Here is a 23,063-nt window from a genome sequence, read left to right as displayed (position 1 = left end):
GGACAATTAAAAAAAAAATCACAATACTTCCTGTATACATTTTATCACTTCCCATTTTACACACTTTAGCTTTTGTGAAGAACTTTCAAAACAGTGAATGATTCTCAAGTTAAAGAATCAGTTAATACAAGCATCAGGAAATCAAGGACATAAAAAAGGAAGAATAAGTGACCAATAATTAGCAACTCATCACTAATCCTAAATTATTCAGTATATGGAAATTCATTTAGGAAAATTAAGGAAAATAATTCTCATGAGAAAATATCAATTTCTACCATCTCTGCTTTTTTTTTTTAAATGTTGGTAAAAACAAGTGAATAGTTCAGATAAATATAACAAATTTGTCTAAACCATTATCTTGCACTCCTTTTTAAAACAATAAATCTAAGTCCATTTTTACATGGACATTTCTTAATGAGTCCTGAGTTTTACGAAGTGATTCAACTAATGAACTTAAATTTGTTTCTTTGGAGATCTAATGACTCATTTCATCAATTATCTAATGTCTACAAATAAACAGAGAAACACTGTGGTAGAATTTCCAGTAACCACAGGTTCACATACTGACTATAAAGGAAAATGGGCTCAAATTCAGTACCAAATGTCACTAAAAAACAACTGGTACCACATTATAAAGGTCACAATTTTCTAAATTTTCTGGTAATAAAAACCATAAGGAAAATAATAAAAGCAAGGCCCATTGTGATCCCTTTCTGGTGGCGTGGAGCAGCCAATGAGGCCCATATCTCCCTCTAACTCTAGACAATACTGTGTTTAAATGAAGGTAAATACATTTCACAAAGGAGTCTCATGAAATACTCTTGACACTCAATCCTCTAAAAAGCAGAACTAGACTAAACAGACACAGAAAGGTAGTTAGTATCCAAGTTGGGGTTCTATGTCTCCATTACTGGTTCACCATTCTCTCTCACACCATGTTCCTCCTATAGGGGACATTGTATAGTGGAATTGTAAATAAAGTGAAGCCCAGCGTCTACCTCTGTCTCAGATGATTTAATACAGCACGAACATCATTGGCTCTATATTTAGTGGTCTCATAATGATATATATTTCAAATTCAAATTCCAGGTAGGTTATATGTTAGTAATTAACCATTTTTAGGCATTCTACTGTCCTTAAAAAAAAAATGAGGCAGTTCTCTTACCACAACCATGAAAGCAAGTTATGACCTATTAAAATTCTGTCCAATGGGATGTCAGATTTACATTTACAGCTAACAATTTACATTATGCCTTTTAAAATCTCTGGTGACAGTTACTTGGTAATCCAAAAATATAACCTCTTGGGACTATTAAGCAGCCATCGAATGTAAGGACACCTGTGGGACCATAACACCTTACAGTGTTAATATTGCTCTTTGTTTAACGACCTAGTACATGTATTCTTTTTCTCCCCTACTACAGTCTCTTCTTCCTTATTTCACGCAACCTGCATGCGGCCCTTGTGGTTCCTTATTACTTGAACAGCTAACACCTCGTGGAATAGATTCTTTTAGGGAACACATTTCTACTCAGGCATAATCATTTTAGTTTTCATATTGTTTTTAAAATATATATATATATATATATGTTCAGAAAACAAGAAACCCAAAATCCAGGTTCTTGGCTTCTCGGGATGCCCAGCCCTCTTTCATGACCTCCTTTCCAACCAATCAAAAATATGACTTGAAGAGCAACAGCCTCTAAAGAGTAATGGAGCCCTTTAGGTGAAAACGTAACTCCAGAATGCACCGATATTCCGGGCTTGACGCCACCGGGGAGGACGGAGAAGCAGAGCAGCTGTCACCCAGCCAGAGTCGGGCCAGCTCTCGGGGACGCCCGCTTCCCGGCTGCCAGGGGGGTAGGGGTGGGGGTGGGGATGGGGGGGCGGGGGAAGAGAGGTGCCCGCAGCAGCGTCACATCCAAGCAGGGAAGAAGGGCCGGGGCTTAAGTGACAATCTGGGGAGGCCGGGGGCTACTGGCCGCGGGGCCAGGATTACCTTCAGGCCTTTCCCTAGCCGCAGCCGCTGTCCCGCACCGAAGCGGTCTCGCCGCCGCCGCCGCCGCTCCCGCAGCCCGGTATGCCTCGGGGCCCCCGGGCTTGAGCAGACCTTGGCCACCAGCCGGTGGGAAACCGGCCGCTCCACGCCACCAGAAAGGGATCACGGGCCTCGCCGGGGGCCGGCGGGCTCCTCCCGACTGCGCCGGGCTGGGGCTGGAGAAGGCACAGAAGCGGCGGGAGTGCGGGCAGAGGTCTGGCTGTGCCCGCAACGCCCTGGGAGTGGAAGAGCAAGGCGGGGGAAGCGCCCGGTACCAGAGACTCAACTCCCCGCAGCTCAGGAGGATGGGGGGTCGCGGCGCGGGGTGCAAAGGTGCAGGAAGGGCAACTTGTGTCGCGGCCGCAGCGGGAGGAGCTGAACCGAGGAGCGCGGCACCCCTACACCCCAGGTCTCAGAAAGGAGCCCAATCGCTACTCCCCTACCATTCCAGAGCGCCCGACACTTTTCTTTTCCCTGCACGGCCCGCCCCCGGCCCCCCAGCAGAGGGCTGGGCCGCTAGGTGCAGCAGAAAGAGCCGGGGGACCGGAGGCGCGGGCGGAAGGCAGCGGGAGCTGGGGAGCGCCCGTCGCTTTTCCGCCACCATCACGGCCCCGGCGGGGGTCGGGGCCCGGCTCCGGCTAGGGCTCGGAGCGACTGCGGGGGCCGCGCGCAGTGAGCATCCCGGGCTGGCGCGCGCGCGCGCTCTCGCGCGGCGCTCCCGTGTTCTCCCCCTCCCCCCGGGCGGGCTCCTTCCTCCCCCCTCCTCCTCCCCAAGCGCCGCGGTCCCTTTCCCCAACGTTCGGGCCGCTAGTGCGCGCCTCCCCGCGCGCCACTCCGCCCGCTGGTTGGCGCCTCCGCCCGCGCTCCCGCCTCGCGCCCGCTCCCGCCCTTTGATTTTCCTCAGCAAAGTTGAGGGGGTGGGAGAGGGGGCTGGCCAGCGGCCCGGTCCCTGGCTGGTAGCCCCCGGTCCCCGGCGCAGCTCTCGGCGTGCGGCCCCCCGCGCCGCCGCCCCCCTCAGGCCGCCTCGGGAGCCTGCCGGGCGGTAAGGCCCAGCGGCGGCGGCCCCTCTCTTACCTGCCGGGAGTTGTTGGGTTTTTCTTTTTCTTTCTTCCTGCCTGCCTCCCCGCTCCGGGCCGGCTCGCGGCTCTCCTTCCTGCTGGGCGGGGAGGCGCGGAGCCGGGCGGGCGGCCGGGCCGGGCTGGGCTGCGCGGCGAGCGCGGCGCTGCTCTCCCCTCCCCGCCCCCTCCCTCCACCCCGCGCTCCGGCGGTGGCGGCGGCGGCGGCGGCTCTCCGCTCTCCGCCTCATTCCAATATGGCACGGCCGCGCAGGGCGCATGCGCCCGCCGCCCCTCCGGCTCCCCCCACCTATTCCCCCCGCTCCGGCTCCCCGGTTCTAGCCGCCTTAGCCCCCAGCATTGCTCATCCCTCGCCCTCGAATGGGTCTCTGCCCCGGCCTCGGCCTTCCCCCCTGCCACGTGCGCCGGGGCCGGCTTTGCACCCCGGGACTGGAACTCGCCGCCCCCCGCGGACCACCTCCTGCCTCCCCGCGCACATTGGCCCCGCAGTACGCGGGTGGGGACACTCCGGGGCACAGAATGGACACGCGGTCCTCTCTTAATTTTAATTTACTTATTTTTGACGTTTTCTCATCGCTTGTCCTTAGGAACAGCCAACGAGCCGCTCCAGGTGCTGGTGCCACCGCGCCCGCTCCCCGAAACCCACCAGCTGGCCGGGACTCGCCGCTGTCTGGGACGGCGCCGCACTCGGCGCCCCTTGGAAGCCCCGGCCCACCAAGTATCGAGCTGGCCGGCCTGCCGAGTTTGAGAAAGTTGGGCTGAGGGGCACTGACAGATGCCCGGGGCGAAGCTGACGGGAATGGAGGCGGGCAACTCCCCCGTGGGAGCCATCACCATTCCAAACCCCTTCCCCTCAGCGAATGACGAATCAAACCCCACAGAGAGACGGCGCGCCCGGCAGTCCCTCGCTCTTTACGTGCCCCCCCGCACCCCCCACCCCCACCCCGGAGGCCGCGCATCTCCCTTAGCCAGAGGGGAGAAAGCGCGGTTCCAGATGGTGGCGAGACACGGGTTATCAGGGCTGGAGCCCGACGGGCCGCAGTGCGGGCGCACGCGAGAAGCGCGCGGCTCCCTCATTTCCTCGGAGGGGCTCGAGCTAACAGAACAGAGCCCCTGAAATCCCCGCCTTCGCTGTCCAGAGCCCGAGCCGCCGGCAAAGAAAGCCACTGCTCCCCCGAATCCCGGGAGCGCGGAGCCTGCGGGGGCCGCACCTCCCCGAGGGAGCCGAGCGGAGCGCGCTCGAAAGCTTTGGGTTGGCCGCATGTCCCCAGGCCTGCTCGGAGGCCCCCAATCCCTCCCCGATGCCAACCATCCCTGCAGGCACGCCCAAGACCCTAGCCGCAGCTTCGAGAAAGCCATCGCTAACCAGCCCGCTTGCGCGCCAAATTGGGCTACCCCCACCCAGTCTCAGGCCCGAGTGTTTACCGAGAAGGAAGCTGTTCCGGACGCCTCTGCTGGGTTAGCGGGTGTCAGCGCCAGGGCGAGGGACTGGGTGGCGCGAAGAGACTGCGCTGCCGCCTCCCCTCCCTGTTTCTCTTCTGAGGTCCCAACTCCCCATCGGGAAAGCCCGCTGACCAAAGCCGGGCCTGGGGCCGGATGGTGCCGAAGAGCCGGGGCGTCTCTGGAGGCTGGAAAATCCAGTGATGGAGAGACACCCCACACACTTTTCACTCCGCAGGCGAAACCAGTTATGTCACTCAAATGCATGAAAACCCAATTTTCCTTAACAGAGAGAATGGATTTACAAAAAGGATTCCGGCTTCCACACAAAGCCCCTCGGAGAATTTAACGCAGGTTTGATTCACACAGCCATGGGAGGGAAAGGTCATACTTTTTAACTTCTGCCACCTGGTCACTGCTCCTTCTTTCCAATTGCTGGAGCACTAAATTTACATCTAAAAGAAAAAGCCCTTAGGTTTCTCTAGATGACAAGTATGATTTAAAAGGGGCTCAGACCACAACTTTTCTCATTCTTCTACCTGTTCTTTCCTCAGCAATAATTACTATGTAGGAGTCAAAAAAGGTATAAGGAGAGTAACTGCTTAATTTCAAAATCACAGACGATTAGAGCCGGGGGACCAAAATTTTACAGCTGAAACCTAGAAAAAAAAAAAAAAAAGATTTTGCCCAAAATAACACGTTCTAACGACTTAAGAGCCAGAAGTGGAACCCAAACTTTCTGACACCCAGACTATTTCTATCCTCCCACTTAGGTCATGGGTTTTGCCAGACCTGGAACAAGTGTGATGACCAGCAAAATTGGTCAGAAATAAACCAACAAACTATGAGGACACTTCCCACGGGCCTAAGTCTGTGCTGAACAATGTAGGAAGTGGGAAGAAGTCCATGTGAATGGATTGAACATTTTCTTAGATACACTCAAGATGTAACGGTCTTGCTTGTCATAATCTTTTGTGTCTAAAGTTGCCATTTTCCCCATCAAGCAGTAGCAAAAATCCAGCTTGAAAAAAAAAAGGGGGGGGGTCGTAAGGAGAAAGGTGTTCAGGAAAGGAAAGTCAGCAATACCATATTCCTGCCTAATTGGGTCCAATACCAGCTGGTCCTTGTGGTCTGGGAGATCTTCCATCAAATTTCAGTCATCTGGGCCATCTACCTACCTTCAAGAAAGACAAAGGCTCAGAACTAAGTACTACCTTTGTACCTAATGATTTTAAGGAGAAGACATTCCATATTTTCTTCATAATCTATTTCTTTGTTTAAGGATCTAGAAAATTCTTTGTAGTTATTCTGAATTCTTGCTATTATTCAATTTCCTTTCTCCTCTTTTAGCCCTTAGAGGAGATAGGAAATAACTGCATAACTGGCTTTTCGTCTCCTGGGGGACAAAGGGAAGAGCAAAAAAAACAAAACAAAAACCTTAATAAATATAGTCAAAGTAACAAATTTCCATATTGGCCATATCCAAAAATATGCATCTAATTCTGTATGTTTAGTCAATTATCTCTCTGTCAAAAGTTGGGTGACATTCCTTATTATGGTTCTTCTGGAATCATGGTTGATTAGCTCTTTCAAACTTGTTTATTTTTAGAATACAGCACATATTGTTCTAGTTCTGCTCTCTTCAGTCTGCAATAGTTCATATAAGTTTTCCCAAGTTTTTCTGAAATTGAGTTTTTCATCATTTCCTATAATCACATTCATTTGCCATAATTTTTCATACATTCCTTAATTCATGGACTCCTCATTAATTCCTACCAGTTATTTACTACTACACAAAGACCTGCTATAAATATATTTATAGATAAAGGTTTGTTTCCTCTTTCTTCTGTCTTTTTGGTGTGTAGACCTAGAATTAATGGCCTACTATTAGTGAGTCAAAGAGATATGCTCAGTACTATTGGGGGCATGTTTGCAATGCTTTCCAGAACTGCTAAACCAAAATTCACAACTCTACCAACAAGGTATCAACATACCTATTTTCCTGCAACCCATCCATTTTTTTTAACCATTTTTCACAGGCAGAGTGAGGCAGAGTCTCAGAAATACTTTCATTTTTTGTTCCTCTATAAGTCATTTGGAGCATTTCCCTCTCACGTGGCTAAAGATAACTTGGATTTCTTGAAAGTTGTCTATATATTTTAATTGTTCATCAATTGGGAAATGACTTTTCACAAATTCTTGAATTTCTCCCCTGCCCTAGGAAATGTAGAAAAAGATTTCTTTCCTTCCAAGGCACTTTGACTTGTATCCTACTTTCATCCAAGTAACTAATTGCTATTGATTACATTGTACTCTAAGATTTGTGAAGCACTTTACATACATTATCTCATTTGATTCTCACTAAAACTTTGAGATAGTAGCTGCTATTATCCTAATTTTACAAATGAAGGCTGAAAAAGGTAAATATCTTGTCCAGGATCACTCAACTTGTACTTTTCAGAGGCTAGATTTGAATTCTGGTTTTCCTGACCTTATAGCAGCTCCACTACTTAGCCATCTCCAGAACTATGCTTAGTGAAAATCAACCCCAAGTAATCCAAGTGGGAGTTCAGGCATTTTCTTAGATCCCTGGGTTCTGGGGATTTTTTTTTCTTTATGTTTGTACAAGTTTTTTGCTTTTTGTTTTTTGTTTTGTTTGGTTTTGCTTTCTTCAAACCAAAGAACAACTCATTATATTCATTTGTTCCCAGTCAGTTTCCTGAGTCCAGGGGCTAGGGTTGTTTTACATTTTAATTTCCATAGCAGGAGTTCAAGTTTCATGCTAGATCATTAAAAAAAAGTTCATTGAATTTAATCAACTTACGTGCCATAGCAATTTATTCTGAATTAGCCACAAGAGCTATCAGTAAGAATGCCAGAGGACTGAGCAGAACCAGCTCTTAGCAAATACAGAGAAGGATAATTCTGCAGTCATCTGCACAGACTAGGTGAAGTTTGTTCTCTCCCAGCACAGCTGCTCCATAACTGTTAGCGGGGCTCAAAGGATAGGCCAGTTACCTTCCTAAAAGAAAAGGGAGAAGGTGAAAGAGCTCAAAAGATGCTTTCCCATTCTCCTATGTTACCAAGGAAAATGAAATATTTAAGAACTAGAAGAAGATTGAGCTTCATGGAAAAAAAAAAAAGAGAAGAAGCAAGATTTGAAAAGAATCCTGACCTATACCAGAAAGTTGGAGGGCCGAGTTGGATTTACCAGAGAAAGAGAAGAAAAATAGTAATACTTAGAGCCAAGAAAGAAGTATGAAGCGAAAGCAGCTCTTTATCATCCAAGAAATAATATGGCTCCCTGGAACCCATCAGAAAAAAATTGGAAGTTTAAATTTGGAAGGAACCTTAGAAGCCATTGAGTCCAACGACCTTTGTGGTCATATGTATGTAATATGTGTATACACATATATGGATATATATTGCCCAAGGAAACACAGGTATGTATGTATATACATGTGTATGCCCAAGGAAACACAGCCTTACCTATATACATGTGCTAAGGAACATTAAATGCCATTTTAAGTCTCAGAGAAATCAATAAGAGTGATATTTGAATCCAAGTTTAATGGAATTTGCATCATCCCATAAGAATGTAGTTTCCAAATTTTATATAGCATCACTCTTTCCTTTTTTACTAACAGCAACAACAACAAAATCATGACCTTACACTGTCATCAATAGGAATGAATGAAATCACACTAAAGAATATGTATATGGAGGGAAAAGAAAGTTTGGAATAGCCACTCGAGTGAGATGGCTAATCAATTAGAAATACAAAGATTACTATGCTAAAAAGCCCATTTGAGATTTTTTATTGCTGTCCTGTCCAACTTCTTCATGATCCCTTTTGGGATTCTTGACAAAAATACTATAATGGCTTGCCATTTCCTTTACCAGCTCATTTAGAGATGAGGAAATTGAGCAAAGCTAAGTGACTTTCTCAGGGCCACATAGGTTTCTGATCCTGCATTTGAATTCATGAAGATGAATCTTTCTAATTCCAACCCCAGTATTCTGCCTACTTCACCACCCAGCTATTTGCCTGAGATTAGATGATATAAATTTACAGGGGTCTTGGCACAATTGAAAACATCCTCCAATTCTATTCTTCAGTATTTGAGCAGTATCAAAGGAAACAGTGAGAGGAATCAAAGAAAGCAGGGGTGGGGTCTGGATATTTATGAGTGTCAGTAATACAAAGGAGCAGAGCATGTGAGAGTAGAAGAAAATTTAAAGTTGAATTGGTTTATTAGAGTCAAAATCTGGAATGCAGGAGAATATAAACAGCACAAGTTGAAGATCTTGAAAAGTACTGAAGATGGAGGGGTTAGATGTCTAGATGAGCATGAATAGTATTAGGAGGTGTAAAGCTCAGAAACAATAATAGAGGAGTATCGATTATGTAGAAGGTGAGGCTTGAGTTCAGTCTTGAAAAATTAGGGATTCTGAAATGAGAAAGGAAAAGTATGGATAAGTAGCAGTAAGAAGATGTGTGGGGAACACAGTTCTCTGGTGGAAATTGTAAAAGGCTTAATAATTGCTCACTTAGTGAGTTACTAAATTTTATTGAACAGGGTAGTGACATAATTATAGGATTGTGGATTTCAAGATGGAGAGTACTTTTTCATTGATCTAGTCCAATTTTCTGAGGAAACTGAAGTTGAGTTAGATGGAGTGACTTGCCCAAGGAAAAAGATAATAACTGGTAGTATCTGGATTTGAATGTAGGTGCTCTAACTTGAAATCTGGTCCAGGTGTGCAGATATGTCTTTTATTTCAACCACAAATAGTTCATCCTTTGTATCTTTGTATGCCTTAAGGATGGGACTGTTTTTCATTTTGTCTTTTTATCTCCAGTGCTTCACAAAGTGTCTAGTATATTGTATATGCTTAATAAATGTTTATTTGATTAGTTTTTTAATTGTCATATGTAATTTTGTTTGCTTATTGTCCTGGGGATGGAGCACAAACAAAACTGCTTACTTCCAACTGATGGTGTGTGTGGATCAGTGATGAAAGGACTTGTGCTTTGGTATGACACAGGAAAACCTGAGTGGTCCCTTGTTCCCCACTTGGCCCATGATAGTGGGAGGGTGGGGGTGGAGTGCTTTATCAAATAAATTGAGAGACTGTTTGCGGTATTGTCTTCCATAGACATCCCAAGACTTGTGGCAAATTATTTTTGTAAGATCATGTTTTCCAAAATTTTCTTCTTCTTTCCTTTATCTCCCTCCTCCCCAAGACAGCAAGCAATCTAATATAGATTAAATATGTGCAATCCTTTAAAACATAATTCCATATTTGTCATGTTATTTATAGCTCCCTTGAGAGATAGAAAAAGAGATTTCCCTTTTCCCCATAGTGTCAGCAAACTGCTCCCATGAGGCAACTAGAGCTGGGGTGACGATCAAGTAGGTATACTTGAGTTTAGGTCCCTGGCTACCACTCTTAATATTTCTTCCCTGACTATAGATGATGGAACATCAATCTTGAGATGGATGTATCCAAATCTGGAGATAACTTTGGGAGTTCAAAAAAGTCAGAGATCCTGGGTCCACTCATGAAAGATACCTGATTGCAGAGGAAATTTCTGCATTGAGAAGGATATCAGTGACAGGGAGAGGGGCACAACTCTGGCCTGGCTTGTCAGAAAACATGGACCTGAAGAGAATTATTTGAACAATGCAGAGTAAAGGGAAAATGTAAAAATGCCTATTCAACGGTTCTGAAAAATGTTTTGTTTTATATATTGATGCTTTTAAGTTTTAACTTCCTGGGAGAGTCTAGTTATAATTTATAGTATTTTGTTTAAGTTTTGCATCTGGATCTTTGTAATTAAGCAATTCTTTTATATGGAGGAAATATTTCTCCTATACTTATATCATATAAATTGAGAACTTTTCTAGTGCTTCCTCTAAATCTAAACTTTAAGCAGTCTTCCTTCTAGATACCAGATTCCTCTAAAACTAAATCTGATCAATGAATGCAAAGGTCCAAAGCAGAGGACCAGTTAGAGCAGAGCGAGAAGAAATAGCATTCCTAGTATGCGCAATATTTTCATCAAATAAAATTAAGAATTGCCAAAAAAATTATGACATCATCTTAAACATACAATAAAATAATACAATATATTTTTTCTTATGCCATCCTTAACAATATTCACATTTACAAAATAATCATCATTATGTTAATGTGATAAGCTAGTTTTTCAGCTCAGAATTTCTCAGAACATAAGTGTTATTGATAATATTGCTACTTATAATAGTTTTAAACTACTTACTGAGATTGAGATTTTGCTTTTATAATAAATATAACAGAAAGCTTCATTTCCTGTAAGCTAGAAGTTACAAAAAGTAGTCCCCATGGTGAAAACTTTATAAACGCTTTTTTTTTCTTTTAGCTCAAACATCTTTCAATGCACTTTGGTACAAAAAAGTCAGCATGTTTTCCAGTGCTTGTCACATAATGCTTAATAAATGGCCTGTCTTTCTATTTATCTTCTCACCTATCTCCCTAACAATCTAATATGTGTGCTATGATCTGCTTTCATGTTAAGAAAACAACAATAACTGTACTTATGAGTACCAATAATAAGAATAGTTGTGTGGTTTCTGAGTTTGGTCATCTAACTCTGTGTTTCTGTATTTCTGCTAATTCAACCATCTTTCTTATCTTTGTACTAATATCAGGTACTTCAGGGGATGGGATAGTCTCTTCAAACCAGTTGATCTGTCCATCAAAAAAGAAATATAATAATTATGTAAATTTTTGAATGATTATCTACAACTATTCTTGACATCACTCAATTTTATCTCAGTTCCAAGTTGGATTTTTAAAAAAATAAACTTAAATATATTGTACTTTGCAAAATTATTGACATTGATAAATATATCAGGTACTGTGATATTTTCAATTTCCATATAACTACTTAATCTCAGGTTTATGCACTTCAAATGAAGTAAGTAGTATGACAATTCAGTTCATCTATATCATGAGCCCATATTACCACCAGATGTAACCAGTACTCCCAGGGTACTGACCCAGGCAATTGACCTTGTTTGCATAAATCATATTAAATAATGCCCACATTATATTCATTTGCAGTTAGAATTCAGTGTTAGTCTTGTTTTTATCAACTTTGATCAAAACTTATACTTAGGGAAGAGTTGAAAAATACCCTGGAAATATTTAATAGTTTAACACATCTCATAACACCTTCACCCAGGGAGCAAAACATATCCCATCATTTTTGGGAGAAATAACTACAATAAGGCTTAGAGAAGAAAGAGATGTTTAGAGGTTGAGAAGTACCAAAGCAATCAATTGTTGACTTGAAAATTAACAATAATATGGTCTCTGCTGTCTTCTTAAGGGATTTGTCAAACTTAATGTCTATTGTTGTTCATTTGTTTTTAAAGGCGTCCAAAGATATCACAGACTAAAAGTTTTAAATGAGGCAGAGTACCACAAAGTTATTTAACCCAACTGCTAAGATGGTTTTACAAGGGTGTGGTCTCTCTGAGCATGCTGCAGTTTCTTGGATCCACAGAGTTGGGTGACAAATGGACCCCAAAAGTGGAAGAGCAGCCTCAAAAAGGTGCCTAGCAAGCCATCAGACCAGAAATGTTAGTCCTTCCTGAACAGCCCATACATCCCATTGACATATACTAACTGGCTCGGCATGTGCCTACCATATACCAAAAAGCACAGATAACCTGGTCAACATCCCAACTTCTTAAGGAGATAGGCAGCACTTAGGCATCCAAGACTGAGAGGTTTGTGATGCCCTTAGGTATCCAGGCTATCCTAATGACTTTTACCTGCTGCTAGTAATAAATTTGGACACAGATGGTCAGAAGAAATCTAAAAAGGATTGCCAAGGATTCCAAAATCCTGGACAAAAACCTAAAAACATTAGGGGCATAGGTGGTTTTATCTTTACTGCTGCCTACTGAAGGCAAAGATTTCAGAAAAGAAAGGAATATTGGATAAAGAATAAGAAGATGGTATACAAACAGAACTTGAATTTCAGGGTAATAGCTTAAAAAACTAGGAATATTGGGCTCTTCACTGGGAACAGAGTAAATCTAAATAGAGCTAGTAGAAAATTTTTAAATCTATAATCAAAAGGATTCTCAATTAAAAAGATAAGCTTAAGAAAAACTACAATTGTAGCTTGAAGAATAGCAATAGAAGTAGCCTATAATATGATATATTTTGAAGAAATAATGCACCTTACACACTTAATAAATAGAATTGTATCATGTTGTGAAAATATGTAAGAACCAGAGAGGAAAATCATGGCAGGAAAATTGGGCAGAATCAACAAAAGAAGAAACCAAAACAGTGTTGTCATAGGAGCATGTCATTTGCACAGCCCGTAATGTCAAATTCCTATAAAAAGAGATCCCTACTGATCATACAGTACTTAGAAAACCCCAAACTAACATCATCTGAGTTATAATTTTCTTTATTTAATATTATTATATTTTTATTTATTTTGTTAAACACTTCTCAATTATATTTTAATTTGATTCAGGCCGGACTTGGCATTTTTGCAAAGTTGCATGTGGCTTTGGACTGGAAGTTTGACACCTCTGCATGTGGTCTGTCTATGCAGAAGGAGTAAATAAATGAATTCAGTAAACATAAACCTGACATGGTAGCATGATATAATATTGACAGGAAAGTCCAATTACCTGGCTCTCTGGAGAGCTCTTACTCTAGCTAGCTAATACAAAATAGATGACTGTTTCTTGGCTTGACATAATGATAATTTCATCTTTCAAAAGGTTGAGGAAGATCTGATTCTGATCCACAAGAAGGAACTGGCTGCCAAAGTTGAAAGGATAGGAACTTTGGGGAAAAGTGGCTACTTTAGCTCAGAATTTTTGATAGAGAAGGAGAGGAAACTATCATGTGACACCCACTCTATAAAGCAAAGCTCACATGTGTTTAGATAAAATAAAGACAGGATTTTACAGAAAAAAAATTCTACAGAAAAAAAGTTAGCTTTGGGGAATTAAGGAGCTTTTCAAGGATGAAGTTCTGAAGACACAAAAAGAAGTAATATTGATAAAGTATAAAAATAAGAATTATCTAAAGAGAAAAGTTTACCAATTTAGCTTTTTTTTGATTTATTGATTTTTGTAATGCCATAATAATTCCCTGTTGTATCTCCTCCTGACCTCTCATTGAATTTGCCTAATAACAAAAGAAAAATAGTTAAACAAACTTGTCCTACAAAACAATCATTCTGAAAACACATGCCTATAATTCTCCCCATCTTTCTACCAAGAGAAAGGATGGGCGTTTCATCATCTTCTCTTCCAGCCTAAAAATGGGCATTGCTCCTAGTATAACTTCAGTTCCCCAAGCTTTGTTTTCATTAACATAATTGTAAATGTAGTAATTTTTGATATTATTCTCCTGCTCCTGATTGCTTCACTCTGCATCAGTTCATACGCCAACTTAGATTTAAAAAAAAAATGTGCTGAAGATATTAGCAAGGACAAGTAATGGAGGAAGACTGCTAAAGGGCAACATGTTTCTGTGACTATAGCAACAGCAGCTCTAAAACTTAGGATGCTCTGAGAATGGCCATGAGTGCTAAAGAGAGCAGAACTGGGTTTTGGTTTTTAGTTGCTTTTTAGCTATATTAAGAGGGGAGTAATGGAGAATCAATGAAAAAAATAGGTGCAACAAAGATGACAAGAAGGCAGAACTCCATAAGTTAGGTTTCTTCTGTTTCCTCTAGAGTAATCTTTGGGCTAGAAAGAACTTCACAAAAAATGCTAATAGAGAACCAATATTCAAGATAAGTAAAGAGATGGATTGATCTTATTGAATTCAAGTCACCAGAAAAATATGAACATCACAGGATAGACATCCTAGAAAAATTCTAGAATATATTATTAAAGATATAGTAAGTAAACATCAAGAAAAAGAAGTGATAGAAAACAAATCATAATAGAATAACTTCATATCTTTTTTAATTAATAGATCAGTGGAATACTAGTTTGCCTAGCTTTCATCAAAACATCTAACTTAATAATAATTTCATCTTTCAAAAGGTTGAAGATCTCATTCTGATTCTCCTGTACTGTGTCTGAAGGCAAGTTGAAGAAATATGAACCACATAATAATAGGTAGATTCAGAACTGGTCTAATGGATGGATGCAAAAAGTCCGCATTGTGACTTTTCCCTTTGTGATTTCAATATATCATGGGTCAACATAAGAAATTAAATGGGAATTTGGAGGGAGTTTTGCAGAAGCCACAGAGGTCACATGAAGACCAGCAGATTACACATAAATAGTTTAGAAACTCAGAAATGCATACAATATATGTATATACACATATTATATACACATGGGCATATAATATATGTTATAATAAGTTACTGTAAATATCCCATAAAAGAAAAAGAAAAAAATCAGATTTCTTCTCTGGTTTGAAGAGTCAAAAAATTTTATGTGGATTTTCGAGATCATGGGAGCATCACATGCCAAACCCCCTCAATGAGGAAGGGATAGTTGTAATTATTAATGTTTTGATATCAAATTGAAATGGTTCTCCTAGAGTACCCCTAAGGATCTATCTTTGATCCTGTAGATTCAGGAAAACAAGATTAAAAAAAATCATTACATTTTTATCTATGTATAGTTAATAAAGAATTGGTCTCTGATCCAGAGAAACCCGAGTTCAAATCCCACATACTGGTTATGTGACCCTGAGGAAGTCCCTTACTCTCTCAGTGTTCTAAGCACTAAAACTGTAATTTGTGGAGAAAATGTCCTCCCAAATGGGAAAAAAATTTCCTTGTCAAGGAGTTCCCTCTATCAACGAAATCACAGTCTGTGCCTATGCCTATCTATAACTCTATCAAAGATGTGAAGAAAACATCTATTTTTTGGATGTGCAGACACCACAAAGCCCAGAGGAATAGCTTACATGTTGGAACACAAAATCAGGATCCAAAAAAAATTTTGGTGAACTAGAACACTGTCCCAAATCTAATAAGATGAAATGTAATTGGGATAAGCATTAAAAGTCTTATGTAAGAAAAATAGGACAACATTCTCTTTAACAATGCTATACCTATACTTGGTTCAAAAGATCAACTTCACAAGTATAAAATGGGAGAGGCATAAGTAGATACCAGATAATCTGAAAAATATCTGAAGTTTTTCAGGTACTATAAATGCAATATGATCCAGCATGAAATTTATCAACCCCCCAAAAGCTCAATGCTATTGTATTACATTAAGAGTCACTATGAGTCCTATGTATGCAAAAAATATTTATAGCAGCCCTTTTTTGTATTAATGGCAAAGAAATAGAAACTAAAGAATTACCTATCAACTGAGTAATGGTTGAAAAATTATGGCTCATAATTTGGAACTATACTCAAAAGGTTATCAAAATGTGCATAACCTTTGATCCAGCAGTATCTCTCTTGGGCTTGTATCCCAAAGAGCTCTTAAAGGAGGGAAAGGGACCCATATGTGTAAAAATATTTGTGGCAGCCCTTTTTGTAGTACCTAGAAACTAGAAACTGAATGGATGCCATCAGATGGAGAATGGCTAAATAAGTTATGGTATATAAGGAATATTATTTTTATTATTAAGGAATATTATTTTTCTATAAGACATGTTCAGCAAGATGATTTGAGAGAGGCCTGGAGAGACTCACATGAACTAATGCTATGTGAAATGAGCAGAACCAGGAGATCATTATGCATGCTAACAGAAAAGTTATATGATGATCAATTCTGATCAATGTGGCTCTTCTCAATAATAAGACAATTCAGACCAGTTCCAATGATCTTATGATGATGAGAGCCATTTACATAGAAAAACCTGGAATGTATGAATTGATGCAGAGGGTAAAGATAGGGTAGCTAAGACCAGGAGAATAATTCATAATATAACATTAAGACTGAAAAAATAATTTTAAAAGATTTTAGAATTCTAATCAGTGCAACGATCAACCATGATTCCAGAGTTCCACTATGGAAGAATGCAACAATCCATCTCTTAACTGAAAGGGGATGAACTTAATTCAGAATGAAATGGTCATCTTTGGAAATAGTCAAAATGGGAATTTATGTTGCATATCTATATACATTTGGTCAAATAATTTTTTTTCATTTTTCCTCCAGTGCTTGGGGGATAATTGAATAATTTTTTAAATTAAAAAACCTTTTTGAATTTTTTAAAGAAAGTATTTTGTCCAGAAAGAGGAAGGTAATAGAGCTACTTTTTTCTCCCGTCAGACCATTTTTGAAATATTATTCCATTTGGGCCCCATATTTTAGTGTAAATAGACTATGGACTTAACTCTTCCAACCCACATAGAAACTAGCAAATCAAGTCTCTATGGCTTGTCTTATTAAATCTCCCTCTCAAGATCTGTTCCTCACCTTTAAGGGAAGTAGAATTTTCCTAATACCAAACGCTTAAATCACTATCCAATGTTACTTAATACAAATAATTAGCAAGCCAATTTCATTTTGATCTATTGACATCTTTACTATATCATAGACAATCAATTAATTTAATTTCACTTTTATAAAGAGATATTTAATGAAAAGATATAATAAGAACAGAAGTAAAGCATTCTTACCTTCCTCCTGACTCTCTACACCCCTCCCAAAGACTGGAAATATCTTCTCCCCCCTACCACTTCAGTCCTTGAGGAGAGTGTGCTCAAACTTAAATTATTCTACAAACATTTTTTTCATCCACCTCACCACCACCCCAGTACTGGGTGTGACATAATCAGTGGATATTTATTCCCTTGCTTAAAGGATATGGCATCTTAGCTGCCAAATCAATTTACTGCTAGGCTGTCTAGTAGGTTACTCAAACCTGGCTTCTTCCCAGGCATGGCTTCTGGAGTTCTAGTAGTTCTTTCAACCTTTTGAAGCTGAACCTTTGCTATTCTAACTCCAATATGTCTTCATCTAATATCTGGAAAGAATAAACAATAGAAACAGAAGAAAAATCAGAGCCATGCAATCACAGGCTATACAGCATCCCAGGTGGGAAAATAAGGACAAGGCTTTTTTTTTCTCCCCAAAGACTTACATTTCTTCCTTCATTTGCCACAGAGAGAGAGAGAGAGAGAGAGAGAGAGAGAGAGAGAGAGAGAGAGAGAGAGTGAGTGAGTGTGTGTGTGTGTGTGTGTGTTAGTTCAATTTGGCCCATTGATGCCTCTTTATGTACATTCAGTTTCTGCTCAGCAGCCAGTTAAAAAGCTTCTCTACATACTGAAGTGAGAAGATAGGAAATAGTCACAGAATTTCTAGTAGGGCCTTTCCATTATTCATCATGATACATTTCCAGAATCAGGCTCTTTAAGCCTCTTCTTAAGTTAGCAGCAAGCAGAGAGACTACACTACAAATCCTTTGACGCTTGGGACCCCATTGACTAGTCCCCCGTTACATTAAAAAACACATAAAAGCTGGAGAGCTTCTATAGGAGAGTGGCTGAGATGGCAAAAGACCTCAAGATCATGCTACATGGAGATTGGAATCATCTCTGACTAAACTGAAGTTAAAGATGGTAGATAGCAATAAAGGATGGAGGTCTAAATTCAGGTGCAATCAGTTAGAAGTGTCCCTTCAGAAAATAACTTTGGCTACTGCCAGCAGACTCCATAGCTGACATTCATCCTTTTGCAAACAGGGATAATAGATGAGCATTTTAGTGGCTATTCAAAATAGAACTGAGAAGATGCTCACAGTGCAGGTGGGGAAGGCGTGGGAACAGCAACACCCACATCTACCCTGTTAGTGACAGGAACTAATATACAAGGCAATATAAATACTACAGAAAGATGGCCTGCTCACTTAAAAAACTAATAGTTTGCATTAAATAATAGGAAGAACATGAGAGGAAACCTGGCACAGCAGATAAGAATAGCTGATCAGGGAGTCAGAAAGATCTGATTTCTTTTTTCTTTTTCTTTTTTTTTTTCTTTCTTTTTTTTTTTTTTTTTTGCTATATATATATTTTGTATTATAGCTTTTTATTTACAAGATATATGCATGGGTAATTTTTCAGCATTGACAGTTGCAAAACCTTTTGTTCCAATTTTTCCCCTCCTTCTCCCCACCCCTCCCCCAGATGGCAGATAGACCAATACATGTTAAATATGTTAAATATATGTATACGTGTCCATACAGTTATTTTGCTGTACAAAAAGAATCAGACTTTGAAATTGTGTACAATTAGCCTGTGAGGGAAATAAAAAATGCAGGCAGATAAAAACAGAGGGATTGGGAATTCTATGTAGTGGTTCACACTCATTTCCCTGAATTCTTTCACTGGGTGTAGCTGGTTTAATTCATTACTGTTCTATTGGAGCTGATTTGTTTCATCTCATTGTTGAAGAGGGCCACATCCATCAGATTTGAAGATCTGATTTCTAATAGCTGGGTGACCATGAGTTCATTAGTCCCCTCTCAGAGGCCCCAGGCAACTCTCTAAGACAATAAGTTACAGGACAGATGCTGATCAATGAATGGCCAACTATGCCTCCAAAGCATGTCACTAACATTCCTCTTGAGGTGATTGATGGACAAAAATGACAGCAAGAGATGTGCTTTTTTGGACATGGCCACCGTAAATATTCATTTTGATTTATTAGGTTTAATTGTTACAAGGTAATTTGTTTTGTTCTTTCAGTTTTTAATTGAGACTGCAGGAGAGGAAGTGGGTTAGTAATAACAATGGGCCATTATTACATTTTTTCAAACTGCACAGAAGATAACACAAGGAGTTTTGGAAGGAAGCACAGACAAGCAGGACAGTTTTGAAAATAATATGTAGAATTTTTTAAAATACACTTTTAAAAAGTAGTATGAAATGCAAACAGCGTTTTAAATAGAATCCTCTTTTTATATTCTACTTGTAAAGAAATTTTCATGTTTGTGATTAAATTTAACATGACAAATGAAATTTTAAAACCTTAAAATACCAGAGAAGAAACACCTAATGAAAAGTAAAAATAAAATAAAGAAAATGGGCTTGACAATCTCTAATATCAACTCTATAACAACATCCTTATGATCCCATGAACTCTAAGAAGTCTGGGTTCATACCATGTCTAGGAATATACATATATGTGTATATATACATATACACATGTACACACAATATATATATATACATGTGTATATCTAAATAATATATAGTATATACATCTTTTATCTGTATATTATGATACCAAATCTAGAATTCAAGTGTCTCCATCTATCCTATTATGTGTTTCACTCTTCCCCAACATAGACCCTCTGTTCCAGACCTGTAACAGCCCTTTCAGAATTGTGCTGAAGTCACCTTAAAGTTGGTCAGAAAAGCTAACTGTTAAATCTTTAATGTGAGCATTTGTACCTCAGAAATCAGCAAATTCTACAAGTCAGATCTTGATTTAATATTTTGTCTATTGTCAAGATTTAAGAATGTAATGGAGAAAATGTTGATAATCCAGATTTAATTTTTAAAAAATGTATTGTGTCTATGAACATTTTTGGATTGAAGAGCCAATTGTTAAAAATTTACCAGCATTCCCTGATATTATTTATGCCTCCTTCATAGCATTCCTTGTGCTTAGACTTCCCTCCTCCTTTCTTTTCACTTAAATGCTATCATTCTTCAATCCCTAGCTCAAGTTCATCCCTAGAGGAAACCATCTTTAAACTGTCAACTTCATCTGTAGTCTGCTGTACTCTGTAGCTTTCTAATTGGTGCTTATCATGCTCTGTCTCATGCTAGAGTTATTTTTGTCTCTGTCTAGACAATGAGCTCTCGAAGACTTTTAGGGACAGTGTCCTGGGCACTGTATTAAATGCCAAAGATACAAATAAGGGCAATAGTTCTTGTCTTCAAGGAGTTATCATTCTAAGAAAATTTGTAAATAATTATATAAGATAAATAGATAAGGTGTTTATATAATATATGTATATATATCTAAATAACATGTTTTCTAGAGATATATAGTTTTTTAAATAAGTTTATAACTTACATAGTTTTTCTATTTTAAATACTATATTATATATTTCTATATAACACATATAATGTATAGATATACAGCATATTGTATATTACACACTTGTATGTAATATAATCTTAAAACCCTAAGCAGAAAACTTAAGACATTAGGGACAAAGGTAGTGTTTCCTTCACTGTTGCCAACTGAAGACAAGGGCTTCGGAAGAGAAAGAGAAATTAGGAAAAATAACAGCCAGTTTAGAAAATAGCATCTGAAACAACAGTTGAATTTCTCAACCACGGCTTAAAATATTTTTTGTTCTTTGATCAGTTGTGTCCAACTCTTTGTGACCCTCGAAGCCAAGGCCAGCTACTTACACACAATGGACTCTATGGAAACATTTGTATAATTAAGTTGCTTGTCTAAGTGTCCTGGAAATACCAGATAGATGTGTTTTCAGGTCAGCATGGCCCTGTCAGAATTGAAACTAGGTAACCTTAACTTTGTTCCCTGTTCTTTCTTTCTTGAGATAGCAGCTGCAACAATTTGGTTTGGAGAGGAGTGGGGAAGGAAGAAGGAAACTTATTACTGTATTTTCCAAAATGACTGCTGTTGATAAATATATGAGCTTTCGTGTTACTTTTGTTTAACTTTAAGTTGGTGTGGTGGAAAGAATGCTGGAACTAATGCCTAAAATTTCATCATTCATACTTCATTTCCTTCACTACAGCTTTCGAGATATTTCTGAAAGACAAGAAGGAACTTGTCCTCCTTTTACAAAATCATCAAGAAACCTTAAAGATGATCAATTCAAAGAGACAAAATTTGTGTTGATATAGTCTAAATCCAGCCTTAGATGAAAAGAACCAACAATTTAAATGATCAGTCTGGTAATAGTTGCATCAACAATACTAATCAATATGGCGTTGGAGAGTGCCCTGAAACTTGAGACAAGAAGTCTGGCTTCATCTAAGTCATGACTCCAGTGATGATCGGCTGCGTGACCTGTGCAACCCCTTTTCCTGCACAGACCAGTTTTTGTCCTGTGAACAATGAGTAGGTTGTACTAGTTGATCTCCAAGGTCCTGCCGTGATCTTCTAAGTCATATGTAGGAATCTATGCTTCTGCCATTTAATGGCGTATGGTGCCCTCCAGGTCTGAAATTTTGTGAGCTTTCAAGTGACTAGAGAACTCAGGATTCCTGATCAGGACCTTCATGCCTGACACTAATAGATCCTTCTCATTTCTCCCAATTACCTTATATCCAAAATCATGCGAGGTAGTAAATGGTGCAGTGGAGCAGGAGTCAGAAATACCTGACTTCAAATCCTACCTCAGACACTTAATAGCTGTATGATTCAGGACAAGTTATTTAGTGTCAGTTTTCTCATGGGTAAAATGGGAATAATAATAATACCACCACCCAGGGCTGTTGCAATGATCAATTGAGATAATAATTGTGAAGTTCTTGACAGAGTGCTGGCACATAGTAATCACTACTTGGCTAGATGGCCCAGGAGATAGAAGATTAACCCTGAGGTCAGGAAAACCTGAGCTCACATCTTGCTCAGGTACTTCACTTACTAGTTGTGTGACCTGGGCAAGTCACTTAATCACAGTTGCCTCAAAAACAAAAATAAAACCCCACAAATATTAACTATTATTATTAAGCTATGCCAGACTTGTGATGTTTCCAGAATACTTCATCTATTTCCTCCTTCTGTCCATGTAGCCAGTAGTATATTTCCATGGCAATACTGGTTCTATTTGTTCTGTTGATCTTTATCCAGTTGGTTTCTAATATGCTTCTCCCTTCTGGTTCCTGCATATTCTCACAATATTATTCAATACCATAAGCATATATTAAATGTTTACTGTGAAGGCTATCTTGATTGCTATTCTTTTCCCTACATTATATCTGTTTTCTACCTTTTTTTTTTCATTGAAAGCTCTTCTAGTTTTATATTTAAAAGAATCCCAGGTACACATCTTTACTAACTTTTGTTAGAAGTACTCCTTCCCTGGTCAAGAAGTCATGATTCCTGTATATAGGTGGCACAGTGCAGAGAGTCCTAGTCCTGAAGTCAAGAAAACTCATCTTACTGAATCCAAATATGACCTCAAATACTTTCTAGCTGGGAGATACTGGGTAAATTACTTTATCCTTTTTGCCTCAGTGTCCTCATCTTTAAAATGAATTTAAAATGAAAAGGAAATGGTAAATCACTCCAAGAAAACCCCAAATGGGGTCATAGAGTTGGACACAATTGAACAAAGAACAAAAAATATTTTAAGCCACGTTTGAGAAATCCAACTGTTGTTTCAGATGCTATTTACTGAACTGGCTGTTATTTTTCTTAATTTCTCTTTCTCTTCTGAAGCCCTTGTCTTCAACTGGCAACAGTGAAGGAAACACTACCTTTATCCCTAATGTCTTGTTTCCTGCTCAGGGTTTTAAGATTGTTAAGGATGCTTCCTAGATTCCTTCTAGAAATATCATT

At 39.9% G+C, this 23,063-nt stretch overlaps 2 protein-coding genes across 4 annotated transcripts in view; one reads left to right on the top strand and one right to left on the bottom strand.

Moving 5' to 3' along the window:
- SFMBT1 (Scm like with four mbt domains 1) overlaps positions 1 to 23,063 on the bottom strand; it is a 170,991-nt gene that overhangs the window by 138,340 nt on the left and 9,588 nt on the right. Inside the window, exon 1 of one of the 3 annotated variants that reach the window (XM_003762561.4) lies at positions 4,540 to 4,599. The exons of 1 other annotated variant lie outside the window; for it this stretch is intronic. The gene's annotated coding sequence lies outside the window, so the exon portion shown is untranslated. Of the gene's footprint in view, positions 1 to 1,999; positions 2,032 to 4,539; positions 4,600 to 23,063 lie in introns of those variants that run through there. One more of the 3 variants, XM_031957441.1, reaches the window with a different exon arrangement.
- Positions 1,746 to 5,619, top strand: LOC116423263 (spidroin-1-like). Its single transcript, XM_031965709.1, has 3 exons — positions 1,746 to 1,860; positions 1,967 to 2,447; positions 3,702 to 5,619. The coding sequence occupies exons 1-3, from the start codon at positions 1,746 to 1,748 to the stop codon at positions 3,874 to 3,876; spliced, it is 771 nt and encodes a 256-aa protein (XP_031821569.1). The 3' UTR covers positions 3,877 to 5,619.

The sequence above is a fragment of the Sarcophilus harrisii genome, chromosome 1 (genome assembly GCF_902635505.1).
Source record: "Sarcophilus harrisii chromosome 1, mSarHar1.11, whole genome shotgun sequence".
Taxonomy (NCBI): domain Eukaryota; kingdom Metazoa; phylum Chordata; class Mammalia; order Dasyuromorphia; family Dasyuridae; genus Sarcophilus; species Sarcophilus harrisii.
This window is presented reverse-complemented; position numbering and strand designations above follow the sequence as displayed.